The sequence below is a fragment of the Zootoca vivipara genome, chromosome 9, assembly GCF_963506605.1.
Source record: "Zootoca vivipara chromosome 9, rZooViv1.1, whole genome shotgun sequence".
Classification (NCBI taxonomy): Eukaryota; Metazoa; Chordata; class Lepidosauria; order Squamata; family Lacertidae; genus Zootoca; species Zootoca vivipara.
The window spans coordinates 38,829,030-38,841,631 of NC_083284.1; the positions used below are offsets into that span (position 1 = coordinate 38,829,030).

At 39.1% G+C, this 12,602-nt stretch overlaps 1 protein-coding gene across 4 annotated transcripts in view; it reads right to left on the bottom strand.

Moving 5' to 3' along the window:
• The window catches only part of LRBA (LPS responsive beige-like anchor protein), a 357,361-nt gene that overhangs the window by 89,715 nt on the left and 255,044 nt on the right, over positions 1 to 12,602 (bottom strand). For all 4 annotated transcript variants that reach the window (XM_035113958.2, XM_035113959.2, XM_035113955.2 and 1 more), the window contains exons 41-44: positions 12,110 to 12,227; positions 10,854 to 10,956; positions 9,475 to 9,590; positions 9,232 to 9,344 (exon numbers count right to left, since the gene is read on the bottom strand). In XM_035113958.2, the coding sequence (XP_034969849.1) occupies positions 9,232 to 9,344; positions 9,475 to 9,590; positions 10,854 to 10,956; positions 12,110 to 12,227 (450 nt within the window). The remainder of the gene's footprint in view (positions 1 to 9,231; positions 9,345 to 9,474; positions 9,591 to 10,853; positions 10,957 to 12,109; positions 12,228 to 12,602) is intronic.

Here is a 12,602-nt window from a genome sequence, read left to right on the forward strand (position 1 = left end):
AATTCTCTTTTTATCCTCTTATATAAAATGTTCAAATTATGTTTACTATCACACTCTGAAATGAGCTGGTAACTACTGTTCTACTTAATTGGCTTTGAAGAGGCATTATTTTAATATGGGTGCCAATGCTAGGAAATTCCCAATCGTGATGCATCAACCATAAATGTGCTTATGGAAACTGAGTGCCAAGAGCTGCTCACTGGCCCACACAGAAGAAATGACATTCACAGGAAAATGAGCAACTTAAAGCAGTCCTTTGACCTACAGTACTACAATACATCTTACTTACTGCAGCAATGGGCTTAGCAATAAGAGCAACACAATTAAATGGTTAGATGCTGCTATAAGAGATCCAAGAGTTTTAACTGAGAAATCCAGGCAGAAGCTAAACATGTTACTTACATATTCTGCAGGTGTGATAAAAGAAAATCCAGCGAAGTCATATCCATGAGCTATTCAAAACCTTCTAACTACAACCAGCACAACTACAATCCCACTGACATCTCTTTCTGGGAGATGCCACAATAACAAAATGAATAAACTAACAATATGCTGCCATTTCATGATACCCAAAATGAGGTGGCTGCATCACACTATCTAATGGCGAGACCAGGATGGGTGTAGCTTTTCTGTTACCATATCCTTAGCTAAGGACTTGGGAACGGCAATCAGGTGTGTGCTCCTCTCCTACAACCTCTTCCCTCCCCAGTAATCGTTAAGGCCTACATCAGCACCACCTGATCATAGTTCAGGCTAGCCATGACTGGATACAGAGCTAATCAACAGCCTATTTAAAACAGCCTCGAAGCTGGTTTCAAATCCTGATTTAAAAACCAAGGTTGTAAGGCCGGCCCTACAATTAGGCAGAGTGAGGAAGTTGCCCAAGACAGAAAATGATTTTTTTTTTTTTAGGAGGCAGAGAGTGACCTTTGTTGGAAAACAGAGCTGTGCATTTCATGTGCACACAAATGGTTACGAGGGACCATTTGGATCCCTTTCAGTCGGGATTCAGGCCTCATCATGGGACTGAAACTGCCTTCGTTGCACTGGTCGATGATCTCCAGTGGGATAGGGACAAAGGTGAGAGCAGTTTCCTAGTTCTGCTGGATCTCTCAGCGGCTTTTGATACCATCGACTGTAACATCCTTCTGGATTGTCTAGAGGGGCTGGGAGCTGGGGGCACTGTTATACAGTGGTTCCGCCCCTTCCTCCTGGGCCGTGTTCAGAAAGTGGTGGTGGGGGATGAGTGTTCAGACCCCTGGGCTCTCACTTGTGGGGTGCCTCAGGGTTCTGTCCTCTCTCCCATGCTTTTCAACATCTACATGGAGCCGCTGGGAGAGATCATCAGGGGTTTGGGGCTGGGTGTTCATCAGTATGCGGATGATACCCAGCTCTACCTCTCTTTCAAATCAGAACTAGTGAAGGCAGTAAAAGTCCTGTTTGAGTGCCTGGAGGCAGTTGGAGGATGGATGGCAGCTAACAGATTGAGGTTGAATCCTCACAAGACAGAAGTACTGTTTGTGGGAGACAGGAGGCGGGCATGTGTGGAGGACTCCCTGGTCCTGAATGGGGTAACTGTGCCCCTGAAGGACCAGGTGTGCAGCCTAGGAGTCATTTTGGATTCACAGCTGTCCATGGAGGCGTAAGTCAATTCTGTGTCCAGGGCAGCTGTCTATCAGCTCCATCTGGTATGCAGGCTGAGACCCTATCTGCCCGTGGACTGTCTCGCCAGAGTGGTGCATGCTCTAGTTATCTCTCACTTGGATTACTGCAATGCGCTCTATGTGGGGCTACCTTTGAAGGTGACCTGGAAACTACAACTAATCCAGAAAGCGGCAGCTAGACTGGTGACTGGGAGCGGCTGCCGAGACCACGTAACACCGGTCTTGAAAGATCTAAATTGGCTCCCAGTACGTTTCCAAGCACAATTCAAAGTGTTGGTGCTGACATTTAAAGCCCTAAACGGCCTCGGTCCAGTATACCTGAAGGAGCATCTCCACCCCCATCGTTCTGCCCGGACACTGAGGTCCAGCGCTGAGGACCTTCTGGCAGTTCCCTCCCTGCAAGAAGCCAAGTTACAGGGAACCAGGCAGAGGGCCTTCTCGGTAGTGGCACCCACCCTGTGGAACGCCCTCCCACCAGATGTCAAAGAGAAAAACATCTACCAGACTTTTAGAAGACATCTGAAGGCAGCCCTGTTTAGGGAAGCTTTTAACGTTTAACAGACCATTGTATTTCAATATTTTGTTGGAAGCCACCCAGAGTGGTACCTCGGGTTAAGAACTTAATTCTGGAGGTCCGTTCTTAACCTGAAACTGTTCTTAACCTGAGGTACCACTTTAGCTAATGGGGCCTCCCGCTGCTGCTGTGCCACAGCGGAGCGATTTCTGTTCTCATCCTGAAGCAAAGTTCTTAACCTAAGGTACTATTTTTGGGTTAGCGGAGTCTGTAACCTGAAGCGTTTGTAACACAAGGTACCATTGTATTATGTCCATTTCCCTGCAGCTGCTAAGCTCAGACATAGTGAAGAACGCTGTCTCATCAGTGAGTGTAACAACTGCTAGCATTGTTGACATCTATCCATAGAATATAGGAGCACCTTGTCCTTTGTCTCTGGTCCTACAACTCATTTGCATTTAAAATGAACTAAGCCAGTGCTGGTGCTAGGTGTTACCACAATAGCCTTGACCACCTGAGGGAAGAACTAAAGGGGATTTTTTCTAAAGAGAGACATCTAGCAGGGAGAGGTTAATTCTAGGGAACTGTACCATTATAGAATAATTGTCTAGAAAGTTTTCATCTCCATTAGTATCTTTTTTGAGAAGTGGCACCCTGCTATACTAGGCCAACTTGAACACAAAACCTCACTAATTTACAACTACAGGATAAGGTTTAAAGCTTAAACTGCTCAGGAATGACAAAGGGGGTGGTTCGAGTCCACTCAACAGGAGGAGAAAATTATTAGTCACAAAGAAAATAAGATGTTATATAGGTTCTGTATACGGTGTGTGTGTGTGTGCACGCGCACACACACACACACAATCACACAGATACTGGGCTATATTCAAGGTCTTGTTACTAATATATAAAGCTCTGAACAAACTGAGACCAGGTTACCTGAAAGACTACCTGCTCTTGTATAGACCCATAAGGTCACTTAGGCTATCTGGGGAATTGTTATACTCTACAGAATAACAGCAGGGCGGTGCCAAAAATATATATGGTATTTTCTGCCTTTGCCCCTGCATTGGGCAATGCCATATGTGAAACATTATCAAATAGCTGTTTCAGACATCCTGTGAAGACATAAAATTCTGCCCAAGTTTTCACTCTTTCATTATTTCTCTCCCCTCTGATCTCTTTCACACACTTAGGTAACTTGGGGATCAAGGATGGACTCCAAATCCCATCAGCCCCAGCCAACATGGTCAATTGTCAGGGATGATGGGCTCTGTGATACAGCAACATCTGGAGGATCACAGCTCTGCTAACCCTGCTTTATATTATATCTATAGCTTTCTCAGTCTCTCTCATACATGGCGAAACATGGAATTTTTCAACAACCTAGTTAGTCCCTTAGGTACTACAGTGTTTTTTGTCCCATATTTGTTAGTTTCATGAGCACCATCTGAGCATTATTAGTAGTAGAGTTATCATTGTATACACAAATCCAAAAAAAGAGGATAGACAAAGTGTTGGCTCTTGTTCTGTGTCATAGCTAATGTGTCCAAACCAAACAACAATCCACCTTGTGATGTTATGCTATTCTCGGTGGCTTCCATGGAGCTTTATGGGGTTATAGGCCAGGGACACAGTAAAGAAGAGGAAAAACTTGCCCACATCAACCAACATGGACTTCAAAAGAGTTGCAACGTGTACAGAGCACATACAGATACACCATGTATTCTCCAGGATTTGGCCCATTCAAAAGTGGTTATGATGCACTTGTAGAAAACTATTCCTAGAGTGCTGTAGGAAATTCTTCCAGGAAGAGAGAAAGGTTCCTCTCATTTTCAATTAGAAGGATTCAGCCTAACGGAACTATGATTTTCTGTCTACTGAAAATGTGTTTTTAATTAATGAAAGACACTGAATTAAAATTACTTTTCATCTAACATGTGTTCACTTTCTACCATTCAAATCCTATTCACATAGTCTCAGCCTACTCCAGACAATAAATCATATTTTATAGTGCCACAAAATAGCAGTGGCTTTGGGATAATACCCATGACATGTGCACAACACAGACACTAACCTAATAATTCTAAGCACTCTTATAATACAGCGTATTTATTTTTAAATGTAAATATATTTACAAGTTTTTAAAACTATTATTATTGTTGTGGCAAAGAAGCACAAATAAGTAGCCGGTTGGATTGCTTAAGGGTCATATGCCTTGTTCATGGCTCAGACAACAATTTGTAGCTGCTGCTTTTATCTGACTGACAAGTATAACCAATGGATTGTGATAAGCATTTTTATCAAGCCCATAGGTATTTTGTTGTGTACACTGAAGACATGGTGTAATGCTATTACTGTTATCACTTCATACTCCTGATTTGATTTAATACCTTAAAAATATACCCAAGCCATAGAGGTTCTATAAGTGCGTTTTTAGAAAAGCAATTTATTTAAATAGTCTTATGAAGAGATCTTTGAATATGCACTAGGTAAACTGGAGAGGTAATGTTTTACACAAACTATAATGACTTTAACCACCTTAAGAACACTGAATCCACTTGGAGCATGTGTGGTAAGTTAGTTCTGAAGTAAGGAAACAAAAATGTTACAATTCTACACATCAAGCAAAGATCATCATTTTCAGATTTTAAGGACTAAAACTACAATTGGAAGCTCTAGCCCTGTGAAATATGCACTAGGGTAAGTTTCCATTCTGTTCCCCCACAGTGTTGCATTGGAAATTATTTCTGAAAGCTGTACTGGACATTGAAAGAAGCTTGCGCAGGCATGCTGCCATTAAACAAAGCATGTAAAAGCTGCGTGCAAGTATGAGGTTCATAGGATCAAGGTATTCTGGGGTTTTATTTAAATAAGACATATAGACTCTGGAATAGACTCTGGGAACTATTAAACTGCACCTCTACCCTAATCTTGATTTTTTAAAAGTTCACTTCAATCTTTCATTAAATAGATGTTAGCTCTCATTCTTTTTTTCTTTGTTTAGAGTTAGACTTTTATCCCGCCTGATAGCAAAGTCTCCAGAATTCTACAGAAGCATGATACTAGATTACATGTAGTAAACACTACAAGTGAAAGAAGCAGATAAAGTTTGGCACAGTATATTATTGGTAAAGTAAAACATCTTCAACAGTTGTTCCATAAATTAAAGATAAATATTAAACAATACTTTAAAGGTTTGTTTGTTTTATTCCTTTCCCCCAAATCTCACTATTCATCATTAATAAGCATTGCAAATAGTATCTTCTGGATTGTTGCTTTAAAAAAATGATAATTACACATCTCTAACTCAGACATAGGGGGGCACATTGATGCAAGGGGCACATTGATACACCAACAATATTTCAATATCGAGAAATGTTATTCGTGCCATGACATCACTAAAACGTGTCTATACACATCACTAAAATGTGTCTATACATGTGTGAGTACAACAGTTGCGACTGCGCCACCCGCCAGTTAACCATTGGCGTTTGACGAGAGTAGATGTGTTTTTAGCACTAAAAAATTATGTGAAATGTAAAAGTGTTCCAATGCTGTTTTACATCATTTAGTTAAGATTTAAAAATACTAAAGGTAAGTCATTCCACTCAGTAATCAGGATTACACATGATTTTTAAATAAATTCAGTGGTTTTATTAATAACTGTTAGTTTTTTGAAAATGTCTGTTGGGTCACTTTGATACACTAAGACACGGGGCACAGTGGTACGTATAAAAGTGCCCCACTAGTGCACAATAGTGCCCCAATATACAAGTTGGCATGAAATCTCTAAACTAGTTATTAGTTAGTATTGGCTCAATCCACTATGGCCATTAGCCATGGGTATCAACAACCGATTATCAAGTGTCATATCTCAGGAAAAAACCAGGATCTTGTACGTTTGTCTTCTCCATTGTAGAAGATAAGGCAAGCGTTGATTTCAAGGATGATGTTTTGCAGTTGCCAAAACCAAATTTCTCAAAGGGCGCATCTTGAACATCATCTCTTTATACTTTTTCTATTGACTTAAGTGGATATAATGTGCAATAGAAGCTAAAGGTTAAGTAATTACTTATTTTTAATAAGCATTTTGTTTAAATTACTATTTTTTGACTACCTAATGTGAGTTCTTATACTTCTTTAAGTTTTTCCAAAGTTTTTTTTTTTTAGATTTAAAGATGGATAGGTGTTTGAGGAAAGATAAATATAAGTTTTGGTGTTTTGTTAAGAAAACCTGCCATAAAGTCTATGATATGTGTGAAACACTGTTAGTTTTGATATGTAACAAATTGTAAGGCTAATTATGATCTCTCACAATAAAAATTTGTTTTTTTCATTAATTTTTTGTAAATAATTACCATTTTCATACAATTTACGCTTTGTATCAAAGTGCCCCATCCAATGTATCTAAGTGCCCCGTAGGTGGGGCAGAATGATACAAAACCCATTTTTTTACTCAAGTCATATTCTCATTATCTTCTAACTTTAATGGTTCTTTTTATTGCAATTATAATATTGATTAGTTCTGCCATGCATAAAGCAAAAAAATATATTATTTGACTCATTTTTGTTACATAAAATATGAGATTGAATTTTTTTCTGCATCAATCTGCCCCACTTCCCCTCTAAATCCCATAGAGCTCAGTTAAGGATTTCAAACTTGATTTCATTTAACACTGGGTCAGATAATGAATGTGAGCTCAGCGGGAAGAACAAAACACAGTTATGGGTGATGGAGCTCGAATACTCCATACAGTAACCAAACTCTGAAAAATGGACACTGACAAGAAGATAGCATTAATCAGAAACAGCACTTAAAATGCAGCAGATAAAAGAAGTGCTGTCTGATCAACTGCAATTAAATGCAGGGAGAATGGATCATAAGGTGAGATGCAGATTGCAGAGACACAAACATTCAATTCAATACACAAACAGTGCCTAGAGAACAACAGCAGCAATAAATCAACACTCAGACAGAAACGTTGCTAAGATAATGCACTAGAGGTTAAAATACATACAAAAGCCTGGGGTGTTTTTTTTAACTGTATGCTTAGCTACAACATAAATTTTAAGTACTGTAGCCCAGTAGAATCTTTGCACTTTTATTTTTCAGCTGTGAGAATGAAGGATTCTCTCTGTGTATGTGTTCACCATTACAGGTCTTAAAGCATTTCCACTACCTGTTTTATAATCTTTAGCTTATTTTGCCCTCTGGAAGGATTTGCTTGAATCCTAAGGAGCTCACCTTACACTTAAAAATGAAACACAGCTACATTTCGAAGCATCACGACTGGAGAGGGAAATGTTAAAATGTAGGTATAAATGAGCGCCTTCAGTTATGGCTAGAAAAGGAGCAACAGAGCCTACAAAAAGTTAATCAACTCCTACGAAAATAGCAGCATACACACATTACAGTGCCATTAGCTAGGCATAACAGCATCAGCAACGCGATTGGTTAGCAGGCCATTTTATTTCATCTCTTGATTGGTGCTGCCAGGTGTGCAGCTTTTTCTTGACATGAGAGAGATGCTGTAGGAAACAAGTGAGCATCACATACTATGTATATTTGACATATAAAAAACGTATTTTGAGGCTAGCTATGAAGAGGCTAGCTGGAACCAAAAGGTTTATTCAATCTACTGGTAGTTGAATCCATATTGAATCCCTAGGTAGTTTAGGCAACTGCCTTCATTTACACTTTAGGGAATGGATGCTTCAGATCTCCTTTCTGCTTTGGCTATCTCCAGTTTCTTACATCTCTCCTGCAAATAGTAGCCCTGTTAGATCAGACCTAGGGATCCATTAAGCCCAGGGTCCTCCTTCACTTCTTCTTACAGAAACCTTTGCAAGAACTTCGTAACTCATGTGAAATGTAAGATCAGTAAACAGGGACATCATTTGACCAATAAGTTTTTTCTTTTAATCCCAGGCAAATGGAGACTTGGTAGTAATAAAGAAAAGTTACTTGATACCAGTATATATGTTCAACAAAGGCACACTTATAATAATTTTATACATTCTAGGACCAGGTCCTGGTTTTTAATACAGGTTTGGATACAACTCCCTGTGCGGGCAATTTCATGTATCATACTCAACTTATACTGAAGACAGACAAATTGGGAGTTCATATTTCTATACCTGTACTCCTATCCACATGCATAACATCTACTGACTGTGAAGGTTTGGGGGCTTTAATACCAGTACAGTACCAGTACAGGTGTATCCAGCAGGGGTGCTCAGTACTATAGAATGAATTGCTATTCTTTCAGGAGAAAATTAGCAGGGCTGGCATGAGGGGTTCTTTTTACTGTTTAAAGCCTTAGTCTACTCATCCTGTGCATCCTTGTCTTCAAGTGAAGCTGAAATCTTTAAAGCCTAAATATATCAACTTTGTACAGTGGTACCTCTACTTACGAATTTACTGAGTTCCGAATGCACATTCGTAAGTCGGGGGGCATTGGGAGAAAAAATTCATAAGTAGAAGCAACCCTATCTAAAAATTCGTAAGTAGAAAAAATCCTATCTAAGAGCTCCATTCGTAAGTAGAAACATTCGTAAGTAGAGGTACCACTGTAGTTTTATGTATGTGTGTATATATATATATATATATATATATATATATATATATATATATATTATAATAAATATAATATAATATAATATATAATAATATATATATATTTATATATATATATTAATCCAAATCAACATTGCTGGGCTACACAGTTTGAATCCATAAAATACATTTTGTAGCAGCATTTGTTTCCCTCACCACCAGTGCTATTTTGCTAGAAAGAGGTGCCGGAACTCACCATGAACACCTCCCTCATTCTCTTAGAATGGCAATGGCACCCACCTGAAAGGTGACGGAACTGAGTTCTGTCATGTTCTGGCTGAGAAAAATGTCCTGCCCACCACTATTCTCTTACAGAACAAGTCTCTACTGACAAGAAACATGAAAAATACACCTACAAAATACTAAGACCAACCGTACAGTATTACCATATATTTGATATAATAATATGTAAACATCATGTGGGAAAAAAATACCTTTGACAAATCTCTGAAGTTGCTTGGAAGCGTAAGGTCCAGTTCTTCTGATTCATAGTTAGTGATAACCCAAGGAAATACCGGGTACTGGTTTAAATCATTGTAAGTACGCCCTGGTGATCAAGAACAACAATACTTCTTTGAGAGGCAACATCAGAATTCTTGTTATTAGTATCTGCAACATACTATGCAAAAATGAATTATTTGCTTAAGTTATCCTTTATGAAGCACAGCCATTATTACCTGCTATAGTGTTTAGAAACATGAGATATTCAAAATTTGAAATTTCTCTGTGCTGCCATCGCTGGGTCATATTTGATGCTTTAAAAATCTGACGCGGACTGGCCATAGAAATGCGCCTGAAAGATAAAATCATTATGTTAGGTAAGAAACTGTGAAATCATGCCACATTCACTTATTCCCTCCAAATATCATCTCCTCCTTTTAGTGAGTTATCCTTCTTTATAACTTGATAACTTTTAGTAAGTTATCTTTCTTGATACAAGACTGATGGTGCCAAAAAGCATCACTGACAGTTTTTTAACATTAAAACTATAACATCAAGATCACCAGCAACAAAGAGGTACTATAAGTGCTCTTCTAGCCCTAGCCAAATTGGGAACTTAAGTTCCGCCCCTTTATACAGCTTTGCTATCAACCTCCTTGACCTCAAACGAGATGCATATATTGGTCTCTTCTCCCTGCTGGAAGGGGAACTCCAACTTTTGATGTTTCTCACAGCACTCTTCAGATGCCTTAGAGTTACACACAATGGTCCTAGTATCTTCACAAATCTCAAACTGAGAGTTAAAGTGAAAGATCAGGCTCAAGGCATCCCAGCCCAGCTTGAAGGCAAAACATCTGGTCTTTGGTGCCACCTTGCCTTTCATCCCAGTGCATTCTCTAGTATTCACCTTCAGGTGGGCAATCAACTACAACACCATACCACAATGACAAAACTCCTTGCTAGCTCCTCACATCCACTTTTAATTTGTCACAAATTTCAAGTGCTGCAGAATTTAAATAAAATTTTCCAATTTTGGAGGCCTAAAGAAGTCACACTCATTAACTTAGCAGTTAATTTTCCATGTGATTCCCTTTTAATACATGGGATCATTACAGAAAAGCATATCTGGTTGTGAGTAGATATAACACAAAGAAACCACTTTCTTTTAATTCTGGATCTGGCACAATTTCTGCCCATCACAATCAGTGTGCCTTTTTCCTTCTTCCAGTATTTTGCCTCACTCATATCACATACAGCACTGAGAACAACATGTATGCCTTCTAACTCAGCCTTTATTTTGTGATCATAGACCACTGGTTTTATCCGATTACTATTCATTCTATTCTAGTTTTCCACATCTTACAATTATCATGTTCTCTGTTAATATCTGCATCATCCAAACTTCTAAGTATTATTTTATTTTCCTAGTAGACAGTAAGCATAAGGTAGAAGACAATTGTGCCTGCATAGGGCAATCTGAAGATCGCAAACAAAAGGACAGCATTACTGAAACAAGGCAGTGGAAACTGCTCTCTTTTTCTTGTTTCCACTTCCTTTCTGTGTTTCAGATCATGCTTGTTTGCTCTGTTTCCCAGAGCCAGAGGATTCTTCATACCTAGTTTGGGGCAATCCAAAACTAGTACCAATCCCAACACGAGGTAGACAATTAACCACTTTCTTTACTGTAGCAGGATCTGGAAAGTTGAACATGACAGCAACTGTGGATAAAAAGAATTGATACATTATTCACTTCAATTATGCTAGGTTTCTTGGCATAATGAAAATAACAGAACTCTGGAAATTCAATGCATATATCTTTAAGTTACTTCCCTCATATAATGGCCTGACTTGCATGAAAAAGTAAGCCAAATTATGGTTTACCAGGACCACATGAATGAATGGGCTCCTGGATAGCAGCTCACAGCTGCTTTACTTCTCTCCTCTGTCCTTTTTGCTTCTTCACAAGGACCAATCTTGGCTGCAGCGCACACTTAGTGAGAGAGAGTTTAACCATGAGTCCCGGTTTAGAAGATACATGAAGCCTAACTTTGGCTTAGCTCAGTGTGGCACAGAAGCAAAAGGAACTGGGGAGAAATAAGATCAGCCTGGAACAATTATTGCAGCTTGAGCCTAGAACACACAAACTAATGATACAAGTTTCTAGTGGGAAGTGAAAAAGAGGACTATAGTGGGACCTCGACTTACGAATTTAATCCATTCCGAATGCACACTCGTAGGTCGAAAACTTTGCAAGTCGAGTTTCCAATAGGAAAAGCGGTTTCCCATAGGAATGCATTGGAAACGGGAAAATTCGTAAGTCGAGGAAAACACATCTAAAAATTCGTATGTCGAGGAAACCACATCTAGCCGTGAACGGGATTTCCGTTCGGATGTCGAAAAAATCGTAAGCGCGCGGCCACTTTTTCCACTCATAAGTCGAAAACGTCAGATGTTGAGTAGTTTGTAAGTCGAGGTCCCACTGTAATTGCATTCTTGAACAATATAACCTTCTAACACTACAACCAAAGGATGAAATGGCTAATCACATGTAAGAGGCAGGAAATGGAGTGCCACAGAGACCTGTCCTGGGCCCATTATTGTTCAATGTCTTTCAAAATGACTTGGATGAAGAAATTGAGGGGATGCTCATCAAATTTGCAAATGTCAGCAAACTAGGAGGAGTAGCTAATGCCGCAGAAGACAGAATCGGGATTCAATATTACCTTAACAGATTAGAAAACTGGGCCCAAACTAAAAATGATTCCTATTTTAAAATACAATCCATAGCAATAATAATAATAATAATAATAATCCAATCAAACATAGGCTGATACTTCAAGCCTTCCAGTACTATTTCTGGTAGAGTATTACCTCTGTTTGCCATAAAGATTTCCAGTGCTGTGCTTTGCAAGAGATACCGCCGAGAAAAGACTGATCGAATCTCTGAGAACAGCCATTTCCCATGGAGGCCTTCTGTATAAGCAAGTATCTAATTAAAAAAAGATAAGAGATGCACTTAGCCAACTCAAAACAATGTAAGCAACTATTCAGATATTAAAACATATTAGCCATGCTTGACTATCACATATTGTCTTAATAAGTTAAAATATGAATAAGTCTTCTGTATTTACAAGCAGGAAATCAATCCAGGAAATCACAATTAGCTACAATTTCTTATTATGTTCCAGGTGGGGTTAAGGAACTTTGTGGTTAATGGCGCATGTGTAGAAGCAACTTCCGGTGCTGCTCTGCCCAGTTCCAAAATGGCCGCAGCGTGACTTCCGGTGCCGATCCCAGATTTTTCAATCTGGGAGTTGGCACCTATGAAGTACTTACACTAAAAGAAGTACTTGTAGGACCAGCT